This window comes from Harmonia axyridis, chromosome 2 (assembly GCF_914767665.1).
Source record: "Harmonia axyridis chromosome 2, icHarAxyr1.1, whole genome shotgun sequence".
Classification (NCBI taxonomy): Eukaryota; Metazoa; Arthropoda; class Insecta; order Coleoptera; family Coccinellidae; genus Harmonia; species Harmonia axyridis.
Genome location: NC_059502.1, coordinates 53,645,335 through 53,661,626, shown reverse-complemented (window position 1 = coordinate 53,661,626; position 16,292 = coordinate 53,645,335). Strand labels below are relative to the sequence as shown.

At 33.2% G+C, this 16,292-nt stretch overlaps 1 protein-coding gene and 1 long non-coding RNA gene across 4 annotated transcripts in view; one reads left to right on the top strand and one right to left on the bottom strand.

Moving 5' to 3' along the window:
- Positions 1-16,292, bottom strand: part of LOC123673603 (probable E3 ubiquitin-protein ligase rbrA) — a 33,522-nt gene that overhangs the window by 9,648 nt on the left and 7,582 nt on the right. Inside the window, exons 2-7 of one of the 3 annotated variants that reach the window (XM_045608187.1) lie at positions 15,564-15,793; positions 12,452-12,595; positions 9,107-9,302; positions 4,715-5,057; positions 3,253-3,537; positions 1,375-1,664 (exon numbers count right to left, since the gene is read on the bottom strand). In XM_045608187.1, coding sequence (XP_045464143.1) covers positions 1,375-1,664; positions 3,253-3,537; positions 4,715-5,057; positions 9,107-9,302; positions 12,452-12,595; positions 15,564-15,774 — 1,469 coding nt within the window. In that variant the 5' untranslated portion in view covers positions 15,775-15,793. Of the gene's footprint in view, positions 1-1,374; positions 1,665-3,252; positions 3,538-4,714; positions 5,058-9,106; positions 9,306-12,451; positions 12,596-15,563; positions 15,794-16,292 lie in introns of all 3 variants that reach the window. The other 2 variants (XM_045608186.1, XM_045608188.1) reach the window with 2 other exon arrangements.
- Positions 9,390-15,728, top strand: LOC123673605. Its single transcript, XR_006746509.1, has 2 exons — positions 9,390-11,348; positions 15,515-15,728. It is a non-coding gene; the product is annotated as an uncharacterized LOC123673605 (long non-coding RNA).

Below are 16,292 nucleotides of genomic sequence, written 5' to 3'. Positions count from 1 at the left end.
TAAATATTCATCTTCCTCCAAGTGACTTTGGATATACTATACAAATATTGTATTGAAGGTGGATTTGACGAAAAAACGAATCGAATAGCTCAAGTATGCTACTGTAAAGCTTGGAAACAAAAACGTTTGGACAATTGGCGGTGACATAAAGGCAAAGACTAAAAGTGGTATAATATCAGAGTTATCGATAATATTAGTCAGGGAGTTTAGTACAGAGGGAAATTAATAATATTGGTTTATTTTTCATGAAACTTAAAAGCACAGTTTGTATTGATGTTGTATGATAGCTTGTCAGAGGGTAAATTATTTGATTTTCAATCGCATATTTATATAATTAATACTTTTACTTTTGTTTTATTTCATAATTATATTTTGTAGTTGAATGTCTATTATTGAGCCAAAATTGGAAGAGAAGACGAGAACATTTATTAGTTTAGATGAGGTTAGAAAGATAATTTAAGGTGACACAAACTTGAATATCATTCATTTCAATACACGTATTGTGAGAAAGAATTACGATTACTTGGTTTTTTGTTGTTTTTTTCTCTGTAATAAAGGAAAAAAACTTTTGTTTATTTGCGTTATTTAGGGATGAGTGTGTTGGTATGAACAAATCCAAAATATTTCTATCGAGATATCTCGAAAAAACTGAAAATCAAGATTTTTTTTTTCTGCACAACTCATTTCTTTTTGGAGATAATTCCACGAAATTTGGTTTAAAGCCATCATCAAATATAGAGATATTAATGATGTCTTCAGATTTTTTCATAACAACTCTTCAAATTTGAGTACCTAGATTCGATATATTTTTAGTGTGATATATTGTTGAATTCGTAATTTTTTTATTTATCACCTCACAAGGAAAACCGATATGGCGTCCATAAGAAAAAGTAAATTGACTATCGGGTGTTTGAAACAATGGAATACAGAAAAAATAATGACAACAAACCGAGTTTTGTGAAGTTATCTCCAAAAACTAATGAGTTATACAGAAAATTGCGAATTTCAGTTTTTTCGAGATATCTCGGGAACCATTGGAGATATCTGTTAACACAACACACCAATAAAGCAATCTTTTTGTAATTTAAGCCACCCTGTACCTCTAACCTCTAAATAGTTCTAATCCTGTATAAGCCAATAAAATCAATAGAAGAGAAAAGACAACAATTGTTCATAGCACCAGGCTGCCAGAAATCGTACCCTACCTAAACTATCTAGAAGTGAAGAGGATGAACTACCTATCCATAACCCAATAGAGAGAGTATAAATATCAACAATAACCGATTAGACCACGGCTGAAGAAATTAGAAGCGTTTGGGGGCTAAAACTTCAGACTTATAAGCTACAAAATTGCATAATGTTTATGTATATTACCTTACTAAAGCTTCAGTCATTTTATTCTCAATATAAGTTCTTCTTCTGACATCTTCATCGTATTCTATTTCGTTACATTTGAGCGGCATATGTGCTTTATGTCTACATTCTCTACAAGTCATTTCCATACAGTCTACATTTTGGCACTTGAAAATTTTCTCCTGATCCGATAAGATCATCGAGAAGTCACAGAATGGACAGGTTTCCAAACCATCGATATTGGCTCTCTTCAATTCTTCTATTTGTATTTTCGTGAACAATGGATCAAATATCTTTTTGTCCAGAACCATCTGAAAAAAAATAATGTAAAGAATTGAAAGTTTATATGAATCGTATTATTATGATCTTTTCAACATTGTATTGTCACACTAGGGTTAAGATATACAGAACTCCCGTCGATTTTTGCTATGTGTGCATTAATCCCTATGAACAGCTCCAGATGACACATTATGAATTTAGAATCGAAAAACTATGAAATTCTTTCTCCAGAAAGAATCATTCTATTTTTCTGAGCTAAAATTGCTCATGCATATAAATATCAGTCTGTTAACAAAACGAAGCAAAATAATTTTAAATTTTACATTATGATATTTCTATGAATAACATTATGAAATAATTATAATCAATGTAGCGGAGGGATTCTAACCCTGAGTAACCGTGGGGTTAAAAATGAAAAGAAAATGTATAAAATGAAAAAAAAAATTCTGACTTCCGAGTTCGAACATTTCAAATAATGAAATGATACCCCTTTATGCTTCAAGCCTATAGAAACTCTAGCAATTTGGAATGAACATTTAAGTTGTTATTTCACATATAAAAAATTACATTTCAAATTAGTCAGATCTATTCTTATAGAAATATTGGAAATCTTTTTTCGTTTCAATTTCTTACGGTTCAAGTAGAGTGATAAATGATCGAATAATACCATGCGTAGAAAGAGAGAATCAACTCCAACATGGGGGTGAGATGAACGATCTTTACAACAGCTGACTGACACAGTTTGGATTGGATACGGAAAAAAATTATCCAATATTTCCGTGACCACAAAACTGACTGAGTTGAGATTTTGGATGTTTTTTTGTTATCAAATAACTATTTCAAGCTTTGTGCAAAATAACAAGCTGATCACCTCATCAAGAAGATAGAAAATTCAAGAAGAATATTGAAAAAGAAATATCCCGTATTTCTGTGAATTACAAATCGAGTTGAGATTTTTTTAATATCTTGAACAGAAACCAAGATATAGCGAAACATTTAAAACAGTAATTTTTCAGAATGAATCATGACAAGAATCAGATCTCTGATCTAATTTATGCTATCTTATTATTTTGAAAAAACAGGTCGAGTTTCCGTGAAGTGAATTTTCATATTGAATGGAATAAATCAACCCAAGTTTGTTCAAAGTTCAAAACTTAACCGTTTTTGGAATTTTTTCAATTTTTTATAAATTGAAGGGTCTTTGGAAAAACTAATGACTTCGTAATGAGTTAATTTATTTAATTGAGATCAGATGAAAAACAATTTATTTTACTCACCAAAACATTTTTCAAATTTCATAAATTCTTCTGTGATTTTCTGATCTCTATGCCTATTTATGTGACATTAGTGTTAAAAGAGGCATCATGCATCAAATTTCAAAGAGTGAATAGTTTAAAGCTGAATCAAGCAAGTGCTCAACAAAGGACGTTTTTTTTTATCAGTGCAAGTTTATTTATTTTTTTATACCTAATAGCTTTTATACTGTAAAATTTTACCTTGTTATAATAAAAATTTCTCTGCATACCGTATCTAGTTTTTAGTCAAGTTCACTCAATATAAGGTGTTGCACATTCTTGAAATTAACATTTCAAGTATTAAATTTATATTGTTACTACAAACCCTCAATGTTGAAATGTCAAATTCAGAATTGCAGTTTGTGAGGCAAGGAAATTTCAATTTGCCCTCTCCGATAGCAAGCTCTGCGCCTTTAGCCACGCAATCCTTGCAGAAGGGACAGTTCTTTTTGCAGAGATAACATTCTTCCGGCAAAAGACCTTCGAAGTAGCAACATTGGCACGTTTCGAGCAGACCAAATTTTTCTGCCTCTTCTCTAGCTAATCTATAATGTTCAGTCTTCATCTTTATGGCAGTCTTAATTTGATTCTTGTTCTCAACAAAGGCTATCTGCAAAAAAAATCGAAATAATCTTGCTTGAATTCTGAACTGGATTTATACTAAGTTAGTCATAATTTTATTCATATAGAAATTTTATAAGTTGAGGCAGTAACAAAAATTTGAGGACAAGGGCGGATACTAAACCAAAGTTTGAATTTTACGAGCAGAATATTTGAAAGACCGAAAAAAATTTTTAGTCCACAAATGATCACTAGAAGATGACGAACATTTGAGTCAAGGTTTTGTTGAAATTTTGTAGTAGATTTTTGGAAGAAATAAATAAATCGGGACAACTCAATGCAAGCCTGTCGGATGGCCCAAACACTGTGCAATACTTGTTTGAATGGAGTCGCTTGGGATATACTAGTTTGGAAAGTACATTCGGGAAGATAGGATATTCAACAGCGCTTCAGATTGAATATTAGTCGATCTCCAACCATGGGATGGTTTATAATTCAAAAACCATATGGTTGATAATGAACACGATGATTTTATTGCATTGTATGCGTGGAATTTATTTGCGACAATGGAAGACACAAGTAATTTCTTAGTGCTTAGGTTCTTTTCCAATAATTCCATAATTGGTTTAAAAATAAAATAAATAGTAGTAATAGCATAGTATAAGGAAAGGATAGTAAGCCAGTGTAGTGCTTTTTTCGATTTTGTTGATGTTGAGCGCCATCTAGTTGTACTCACGTTGTTGGCAATGTCATGCGACCCCTTTTCAACCACGCCACTGAATGAATTATCGTATTATTTCTGCGCCATCTATAGCTCATGATTCAGCGCTATCTATTATCGAGTTACTTATCCAAATCCAACTACCAGCGACCCCTGGTGACTATTTCCTTGCCGTCAAACGGCGGTTGGCTTACTATCCTTTCCTTATACTATGGTAATAGTTAAGACTTGAAATATATACAAATAAAAAATGCTAAATGTAGCATATCTCAAATCATAAGTCCGATAGACAAAATCTGAGGGCTATTTAGATTTGAGCATAAAAAACTAACCAGAAACAGTTACAAAATCGCGGGTACTAAAGTGTATGTTAGCCTGAGTAATTTATCAAGCATGATATATTTAAAAAAATTATCTTCTTAGTCCTAATCACTTTTATTCATTTGTCAACCAATACGGAATGGAAATAGGGATATAAAATTAATGATTGCAATTTACAACTCACCTCTTGAAGAAGTTTAATATTTTCACATTCCTCACCAATATCTAGGAGTTCCCTAGGCTTTTTGAAATGCCTTGGCACCCTTGCTAGAATTTCACTTACAAGTATCAAATTTTTCTTCCGCTTGAAAACTCTCACAATATCTTTCTCCCTTAGATATGGATAAAGATTAACCAAACATTTTAAGGCGTAATTCTCATCTGCTTCAGTGATATCATCGTCGTTAAGAGAAGATTTGTAGGAGGAAGACATGAAATGTTCTACAGGATTTGGTATAGCCTCTAGGAAACCTTCAATGCTGAAATTTCTTGTGAATTTTCTGATACCATCCATGTTTCTTTGTCGTCTGAAAATATTGGAATCGCAAAAAATTCAGTTTCAAATAGAAGTAAGAATTATTTTGAGCTTTATCTAGTGTATGATAATGATTTTATTTGTTTTATTTTAAAGTCAACGAGGTAATATTATTTTGTTTCTGATTTCTACTTTTAAATTTAGATTCTAATTAAAGGATTCACGAATTTATCTTTAAGTTCTGGAATGGATCATAAGATCTTGGTGGCCAATTGTGATCACCTCTTTGAGAAATAACATGAATTTTCTTAAAAAAATTGCTATTGTTTCGTTGCTTGTGTGGCACTTAACGCCGTCTTGTTGAATATTAACGTCGTCCACATAAATATCTTCCAATTCCGGCCATAAAAATCATGAATTGTAGCTCGTTAGCGCAATCCATTCACCATAACATAGAAAAAGTGCTCACCTACTAAATTGCGAAGGACAAAAATTACTTTATAACAGCTTTATAGAACCGCAACTTAGATATCTTCTGCCATGCTGGGGTAATGCACCAGATTATATAATGAATAGACTACAGAGGACCCAGAACAAAGCAGTTAAAACGATATACATGCTGAATTACCGAACACCAACTGAACAGCTATATAAGGACTCAACAATTATGAATATAGAACAATTGAAGATCTTTGAACAGGTAAAACTTATTTACAAAGTGAAAAACAGAAGACTGAAAACTTTAATAGGACTTAAACAAGTGAAAGAATGTCATAGTTATCAGATAAGAAAGCAAATGGCCCTGAGAAATAGATTTGCCAGAACAACCAAGGCACAAGATTCGCCAGTATATAGGAGTACTGCAGCATATAATAGAATACCAGGGAACATAGTGGAAAATAATGACTATTACAAATTTGTTAAAAACCTTAAAATGTATGTAAAAAATAACTAGGATCTCATAAAAAATTATGTGTTATATATATTAGAATTTAAAGTTTATTTTTGTAACAATTTACAAAGGCTCTGACACCAACATTTGTTGATTAAGAGTCAGGAATAAAGATTATTATTATTATTATAACAGTTGCACCATCCCCATTTTCAATTGAATAAGGTCTGATCACCAAAACAGTGACATGTTGAGGATGGAAGGCTCTTAACTATCATTCTTGGATTTTCCCAGCCCCAAATGCGACAAACTCTGCTTATTAAAATAAAACGTGAAAATGAGCCTCATCACCGATGATGTTTTCTCGATGAAAATCCAGATCATTTTGTTGCATTTCAGGGACCCAGTCAGCAAAGATATGACGTTTCTGGTGATCGACCAGCTTGAATTCTTGTGTTAATAGAACTTTAAAAGCCTCAAGACCTAAGTGTTTATGCAAAATACGTTGTAATGTCCTTTGTCAAATGGCTAATTCACAAGATCGTCGAGGAATCGACAAACCTGGGTTTTGGTCAACACTATGTGGCCACAGCAGCAATATTCTCAAATGTTCTTGAGCGGAGCACATGGTTTCAATACTTCAAATCACTAATTTGTTTCAATAGCTCAAAATTTTCCACCAATTTTAATATTGCTGGCCAAGAAGGTGCTTCATGACAACCCAAAAGTGCTTTAGTTTTGAGAAAATTTGGAAGTAATTCCGAAATTTTCACCATTTTTGAAGTGAATTTCAACAATTTGACAAAACTGACAGCTGCCCAGAAAGTGGACTATTCCAAATGAATCATCTCATTGGAAAACTGTTTAAGAGCACGTTCACATGACAAGCGCTCTACGCGCGTTTGAATGAGCGGTGGATAATTGGATACCGTTCACATGGAACGCGCTTGCCAAGCGCTGAACGCGCGTTGCCGTAACGGCCCGTATTCAGTTTGAATTCTACATTTTGGTTTGAATCTGGATTCAGTATAAGATTTAGGTGAAAATTAGACTTTTTTAAGTTTTGATAGGTAATTATAGATCGAATAGTTTCTATTATTCATCAATTAAAACTGATCCTACTTAAATCATCTTCGTTTTGCCGATGACATCGTCCTAATAAGTAGCAAAATGCAGGAATTGAGCGAGATGTTAAAACAACTTATTGATGCTCTGAAAAAGGTCGGTTTGAAAATTAATGTTTCGAAGACCAAACTTATCAACAACACCACAGAACACATAAACATTGACGGCACAATACTTGAAAATGTAGAAGAATATATATATTTAGGACACTCAATAAGAATCGGCAAAGAAAATCAAACAGCAGAGATAAAAAGAAGAATCAGGCTAACAGGCGTTTTTGGTTACACTCATTGGCTGCATCTATCACTTCTTAATTACTTTCTAATAATTCGCATAGACCAGTGTGGTCCATAGGGGTATTATTGAAATGCATTTTTACGTAGTTTTAGTTCGTTGTGTGACTGATGCTTTTAATGATTTCGACTATGATGTTTGGCACAATTCTATGGCTTATGTAAAAAAAGATGAATATTTCGCAATCAAATCTATTCCTCTATTTACTTACCAACAAAATTTTCATTACATTTTCTGATTTTTACTGGTTTGAGAGATCATGTAGAATATGCATATGATGTTGAGGCTCTTAGTACGCCAAATTAGCAGCTACGTAGCCGGATCGAAAAATCAATCAAGTATTTTATAGAAAATAGAAATATTTCATCATTTTCTGCCATCAGTCGGGACAGTTTTAATAAAAGGTAACATATATCTTTGAATATTTCTGATTCTGAATACGAAATACTTAAGAGTTATCGAGGAAAAACTTGAACTGAGGAAATACTACAATTTCTAACTTAGTGCCTATGACTCGGTCTATGACTTCCAGAAAACATAGAAACTAAAATCGAAATTTGGATAACTAAATTTGACATTTCATGAAATGTCATTAATTATTCGTAATTGAAAATTTTATTGGCTTATGGATTTTCAACCATCTTAACGAATAATTTATTACAATTCATGAAATTTCGACTTTTTAGTTTCTTTTTATGTTTTCTGGAAGTCATAGAATACTGCATTCAATGAGAAATTGCAGTTTTCCTTAGTTCAAGTTTTTCCTGGATAACTCTTCGAGTATAGGATTTGCTAGAGACCCCTCTATTTTTATACCTACGTAAAATTGACTCAATGAATACAAATATAGGTTTTTTCCAAAAAAAACTTTTCATAAGATATTTATAGGAATTTTATGAACAGTTGAGCTTATACTCAAGTATTGCCATATTGCTAAAATTATCATCAACCAAGCTATCTGATAATGCTATAATAAACTAGGTGTGCCGTTTGAAATAAGAAAGTAGTACTCTGTTTCCGGTATAAAAGGAAATTGTATAAATTTTTATTATTAGTTTTCCATGAACGTCTAATAGGCCATCGCGGTGAATCACCCTGTACATCATTATCATTTACCCTTCTGCTTCCACTGAGGGACATAAATTTCGCCTTACAATAACGAAGAAATAAAATTCAATTCGGCAACCTAGCTGCTAATTTGACGTAGAAAATTGGATGTCATTCAAGGATCTCAAGGTCATGCACCTATTCTACCCTAGTTTGTCTTATCTTCAAACAGAACATTTCCGAATTCATCTCAAACATCGTGCTCTTCTAATTCTATGCAACGATCAGTTCACTATCGTTGATAACGTCCCTTGATAGTACATTACAAGTCGAGAATAAAGAATAATCAAATTATAACACCGTAGAATGACGTAGTATCATTTTTGATGTAACAGCGAAAGCTACTCACGTCACAAATTTTCTGAAAGAATCGACATCTGAGTCCCATACATACGCAAAAATATTATTTTCATCTCAAGGTTTTGAAAAGTGTGCGCCTATGGTTTATGACTGTTGTGCAATTATCTCTGGCCAAGCGTTTTTATAGACTAGTTCAAGTGACTTTGGATATACTATACTTGTAAACGCGCGTTGTCAAAACGCGCGTAGAGAGCTTGTCATGTGAACGGGCTCTAATTATAATCATTGCCACGGAACTTTTCAATTGTCAATTTTTATATACACAGTGTTTCATGTTAAACTGTCATATTAAGTGGTGAATTAGTAAAAACTTTACAACTCACATGAGATATTCCTTTCTAGTAGGATATCCATTGGTTTCAGTAGCTGCTAATATGAACTGTTGTAAATTATCTGGAGCTTGTTTTGCCAATAACTCCGCTTTTTCTCTTAAGTAGTCAGGATCGGCATCAGGAATCATATCCGAGAGTTGGGCGAAAATTGCATCACATCGATTTCCTGTTCTGAGTTCATAGCCTCCTACTAAAATGGAAACAATTACTTATTAATTAATTATTCATTAAAAAGGTAAGAGTTAAAGTAGTTGAAAGGATTGAGTGAGAAAAATTACTCTTTGATATAAAAAATGCACAAGGAAGGCTTTGGAATTTTTGACCAAACTTGGCAGAAAGTTTGAAATAGTTAGTGTTAGGTGGAAACTGATTTAAATTTCATTCAATAATCTTGTAGCCGTGAAAAATTTGACGTAGATGAAGAAGTTGGAGGCCAAGACAGACAAATGAGGTCCGAGAGACATCAAGAGACTGATTTTCAAGTACAAGTAACCTTTCGTACAGTTTACTGTTGAATTAGAGCTTTTGGTTAGATTACTTGAAATTTTCGGGGTAGTTTGGATCGAAGAATTACTAGGCTGAATTAGTTAAGGGTCAAAATCCGACTAGGGGTTCCAAATTTTGTGTTCCTCATAATTTGAGTCAATACTTTGTTCACTTTTATTTCTGTAAAATTACTTAAATTTTCTTTAAGAGCCTTTGTAGTTGTAGCGTACTCTGTGTTATATTTATTTGATTATTTAACGCCCAGAATACAACAAGAGGATTTCACACCCATAATAGTATTTTTAAAATGAACTATAATGCAAGAAAATAATAAAAACAATATTTATATTGTTAAATTAAATACGTATATTAATCGCAAAAGGAGAACAATGAAACAATGAATAAAACCCATTACAGAAAAAAAAATAATAATGTTAGGCAGTTCACAAGTATTTAGCTTCCTTCTTGATTGCATTTACACTATCGTGAAAAATATCAAAATCAGCATAAAGGTTATTTCAACATTCTATGAAGAGGAGAGTTTTTTTTAGAATAGCAAAATATCTGTAATCCATAGCCAAGTGTTCATTAATATTTGATACGAAAATCATCATTGCATCTCTTATTCCAGTTTTAATTCTCGCAACCACAAGAAAAAATTAAGAAGAATAATGAAAATATTGAAAAATTTCCGAGACTACACAGGACCACAAATTTTTAATGAACTCCCGAAAACTATTAGATTATGTAAAACTTAAAGAAAACTTAAGAAGTTACCTTGAAAATTGTTAATTCCATATTTATTATTTTATTCGTTTTCCTTGTATTGATTAGTTATTATTGAGAAACTATTATCTGTGATAACTTATTGTTGATTATAAAGTTGAAGGAAAAGTCTATAAAATACTTCTCTTGACGGAACCTTGTATTTTAAAGTGAGTAAGTTTCAATGAGCAATTAACCGAACTGTAGAATTATGTTCTCCACCTTTTTTCACCTTTTCTTTAAGTTTTTCGCTCAGCAAGATATATTATACTTAATAGTATAAACTTTTTCAGAATCTTCGGTTTGATAATGGCAAATATGCCGAAACATGTAACCAGATGATTTAATGTACGAGGTTCCACCAACAGAAGTGTTTTATAGACTTTTTCCTTCAACGTTATATACTCAACATTTCAAAATGGGATTTTATGAGATTATTGTTTATTAGCAGTATTATCAATAAATAAATAAATAAAGAAACATAATGAAGAGCTTGAAAAATTAATACTCGATGTTGAGTTGAGTCTTAGAACTGATAAAATTATATACATATTATTAAATTTTTGTCAATAATGGTCTTCAGTTGCTAATCTCTGAACAGGTGGATATAACATTTCGTCACAATGTCTGAAATTTTCGACTGAGATTTTATGTGTATATAGAGAATGAACATTTCAAGTTTCGAACAAAATTTCGTATGAATAGCATAAACAAAACCATAGAAAATTCAAGAAGAACATTGAAAAATAAATTCCTTATATTTCAGTGACAACAGCGGAATCAGAACCATACAAAATTGGAGCAGAATATAGAGAAGAATTAGAAAAGCACTGGAGTGAAGTCCGCTCTAGTCCTCCCCCCCCCTACAAATGAGCACTGATTTTGATTGAACAATTTCCGAACGTTGTTGAACTGAGTATCTTTCCATGATTAAATGGCTGGAAACAAATGATATGAGGAATATCTACAAATAATACACTAGGTAGCCATCATAACCATAACCAATTGTATCAATCCTATTGGAAAACCCTTTGTATAGTTTTGAAAAAGTATTGATGAGGATCAATTACGCAGGGAAACCAAAAATTGTTTGGGAATGTGCTAGAAAATGTTGTCAACTACCACTCTTAATAAAACAAAACTATTCGAAGCAAATTGAATCGAATCAAACATTGTTTTGCCGTTTTTTCTCGGGTTTTTTAAAATCGAGCATGATATAAAACAAACGCAACTCAAAGGAAGAAGCTGTGAAAATACTAAGACTACTTCATCAATATGTCCAAAATATATAAACTAATTTATACAAGGTGTCTCAAAAGAAAGTTCCTACTTGTTCAGCTTACTGAGTTAACGCAACGATTCGGAGGGACGCTGTGGATGACAATCGGTTGCCTAGCTTTTTGAGAAGAAGTCGCTATATAAAGTTTATCGAGGGCGGATCGCGCGTTGTGCGTATGCGAATAAAAAATTTTTAATTCATCACTTGAATGAAGCGCTAAGCATTACCAGATAAAACCAAAACCCGGGCGCCCAAAGATATTGAGAACGGAACAGAACGTGGAACGAGGTAATCGTTATGTTCGTGATGATCCCCAACCATCCCCATTCGGAAGTGTGCAAGTGCTTTGAATCATCGCTACACCGCATGTTGCACAAAAATCTGCAACTGCACCCCTATAAAATTCAATTGGTGCAAGAATTAAAACACCAAGATGCCATTCCGAGGCAAATCAATCTCCAGGAAAAGTGACATTCATTGCACCCCCGCAGCAGTCCCGATTTAACGCCTATGGACTTTTACATGTGTGGTTTCTTTAAATCTGAAGTTTACATAAGTAAACCAACTCCCCTTGCCCATTTAAACAAAACATTCACCATGAAAAGACAGCCATCACAGAGACTACTTGCCAAGCCATCAGGAAAAGTTTTAGATTGAATGAGTGTCCTGTACGCTATTATTTTCAAGAAATAAATTCTCGAATGGTGTACTTTAATAATTTATAAATATGTTTCGACTAACGGTTCAGGTTTTTGATCACTTTTTTAAAACTTTCTTTTGAGACACCTTGTATTTCACAGACTCACCCTCCACTAATCTATCTGCAATTTCTTCAACTTCACTCCAATCAAAATTGTTTGTTTCACAGAAATTCCACAAAAATATTGGGCATATGTCAGGAAAAATTTTCTCCATGAACAGAACTAATTTTCTCCATTCTACATTGTTTTCTGTGAGAACAATAGAAACATAATGAATTGTTAATTTGTTACAAACGCACTCTAAAACGCTAAGGCTACGAATGTATTAGACTTGATCATTATTATCAATCAATTAGAAAACAATAAAATAATTCAAATTCTCTGTGGACAACACTCTTGGTATTTTAATTATCATTTGAGGTACGTTACGACAACAAAGTTGTAGTCAGGAAATGCAGGTTACTGTTCCTTGAAGTGAATATCTAACATCATTTCAATGTTCTAATACACTGCTCAACAATCGATAGGGATCACTTACTTGTTCTAAATTTATTTCTGGAATATTCGCTCCAAGATTATAAATTTAGTCAGATATCAGAGTATTTTCAGTTGATAATATGGTTCACTTGAGAAAAAAATGAAAAAATGGAAAGTTGGAGAGAAAAAAAGACTTTATTAGGAACACTCAAAATTCTGTGTTTGAATAACATAAAAATTTTATGATGAAACCACAAGAAGGCAGAAGTTTCGGTTAAGCTGGTACCCAGTTGGTCCCCCACTAGCTCGTCTCAAGCATTCTACCCTACGATTTATAAAATTTTGGGGCAAATTCGTCCAAATATCCCGTAAAGCGTTAGAAAGGTCCTCCAGGTTATTGATCGGTTGTTCTAAGGTTGACAATTGTCTAGACATCTCAGACCAGACATGTTCGATGCAATTCATGTCTGGAGAGAGAGCTGGCCAGTCCATCCTATCAATAGCATGAGTTTCTAGCGCTTCATTAACCAGACGACTACGGTGTGGACGGGCATTATCGTCAATTAAAATGAAATTCTCGCCCACGGCAGCCGCAAACGGAACAATTATGGGTTCAATAATCATATCGTGATATCTCTGGCTGGTCATGGTGGTGTTCTGCAGAACGACCAACTCTGTGCGTTGGTTCAAACAAATGCCTCCCCATACACATATAGAACCTTCGCCAAAAGCTGTTATGGGTACCATAAACTGTTCTGCATACCTTCGACCTCTTTCCCTCCAAGCAAGAATACGTCCATCGGAGTTGACCAAACGAAATCTTGACTCATCCGTAAATAAACATCGGCTCCAATCTTCAAGTGTCCAATTGCGGTGCTCCTCAGCCCATTGCCGTCGATGAACCCGGTGTTCCCTATTCAAACGGGGATGTTGTACCCTCCTACGTGCTCTCAAACCACGAACATGTAGTCGTCGTCTTACAGTCTGGTTCGAAATTAGAACTCCTGTTGCAACTCTCAGTGATCTATTGAGCCGCGACGCCGGGTAATTGGGATTTCTCCTAGCATTGAGGATCAAAAGACGATCTTGGGCGGCTGTTGTACTGCTCTGCCGACCTCCCCCATGAACATAAGCTACTGAGTCGTTTTGGATGAACCTATTCCAAGCCCGACTCACGACACTTTGCGAAACATTCAACCGCCGGGACACTTCTCGCTGGGACAAACCTTCCTGTATCCACCGTATGATTTGGTCCAGTTGCACAGGAGCCAAACGTCTTCTCGGCATGACTGATAAGCTGATATTGTTCACATTTCTTCAATTATTGTCACCTTATGTGTTTGAACGAGAGAAAAAAACAGATTTAATAACAAATGCCACATTGCTTTTCACTCCACCTGTAACAGCCTACAGATAATAATCGATTTTGTGAACAAGAGCCGATGAAGTGAGGAAGACTTTGATATAATCAACTCAAAACATCTTACTTTTTCCTTAGAGAACATATAATGTACAGATATTCACGAGATAACTTGAAAAAAATACAAATGAAGAGAAGTTCATAAGTGATCCCTAGCAATTGTTGATCAGTGTATCAATTCGCCCAATTAAATACTACTGAATATTTTTGGCTAAACTGAAAATCCCAGACACAAATATACACACTGGAAAAATTAGGGGAACGGATAAAATCTCAATGAAGTTTATGGTTCATTTTTTCTTGAATCCTTTGGCTGATCTTAGAATGATTCCTCAGGAACATAACTGTTCAGATGCCGTCCTCAGTTACTTCCTTAATAAATTGAAAGTAAGATTTTATTCAAAACATTCTATGCAGTGATTCGTTGACAGACAAGATTATCTACAAATACTCAGATGTTGTCTCATTTATTACAATATCTTTATTTTGAGAGAAATTATCGCACTTCATATGGTACCGAAATGAATTTTTTTGAATCGTAATGCTCTTAATCTTAATTTCAATCGATACACTGAACCAAAAGTGTAAATGAATTCCATAAAACAGTTAATGGTATTGATGAATTCAGTTATCATTTTTCAACTGATGAACATAAACAATAATACAATGAAATGTCCATTATTGCAATGTTCGGTTCATTATTCGATCATTACACAATGTCATAATTGTGTATTACTATTCATAAAAATTGTCCAAAGTAGTCAATGTATGGCAACATCTAATGAAAAGTTCTTCTATCCAATGAATATTTCAGCGAAACAACAAACACTCATCATCAATTTCAAAATCCTTATATTGATGTACGGGGATTCATAATATCAATGAATAGGGGTATATGTTAAAGAAAGAAATTTCACTATATTGATGAAAAAGTATATTGTATCGATGAAATCAGGTTGATCAAAATTGAATATCGCAATTACTAAAAAGAGAAAATGTTTAGAAAAGATGAGGAACATATAAGCATTCATAAATATTCTCTTCTGTCAAAAGCTTACTTTTCATTCAACCTTTTATATAAAAAAAAACAACGTAACTGAGGACGGGATTCAAACAGTTATGTTCTCAAGAATTTAGCTACAATTAAAGAGGAAAATTGCTAAAATAAACCTTGTTGACATATTGTCCTTTGCCCTAATGTTGACGGTGTGTATATTATTTGAACTTCTTTATTATAATTTATACACTTATATTAATTTTTTATTTGATAGTAATCCACAATGATACATCAGAACTTGTTAGGGAATTCAAATGAAATACCTGCTGGGATATGTGCGAATCCAGCAGCTTCATCTAAACCTTCATTTCCATGTTCGAGAGTCGAGTCGCCAGATTCTGACAGAAGATTGATCATTGTCTCTAGAGAATGTTCCACTTCTTCATTCTCCTCTACCATTTGAATAACATCTTCTATTTGATCAATGGGGCGATTGGGAAAAATTTCCTGCAATATTGCCATATAATTGTCCATTTTCTATTACACGTCTCTTCTGGAAATAGAATAATAATGTGAAAACATTGTTTCCAACAACTATATTCGTAAATGTTTTCAAATAGATAGGTTTATTCCTTTCACCTAAACAATTTTTGGCATTCTTCCAAAGTTATTTCAACATTTCAGCAGATGAAATTAGGGTCTTAATTTTAGTCATATCAAATCTTAAATTCATCGAATTTTATTTGCTTTTATTGTTTTACTATTCAAGTAAGTTTGAAAAACTCATGGGTTCACAAACGCTCCTTTATCGAGATACAGGGTGTTTGAAGTTTTTTTTATTTTTAGTTTATGTATTTGTTAAGATATTCAGCTGAGAGTTGGCAAAAATATTTAACATTGAGGTTTATATCATATAATGTCGATAGGGATTTTATTTTTCTATGAAAAAAATTTTTAATCTCCAATTTTAAAATTTTAACTCGAAACATGCATTTCAAACTATCCTGAACAATTTTGGTTTCGTGTATGTCTGTCGGTATTTTCGCTCATCC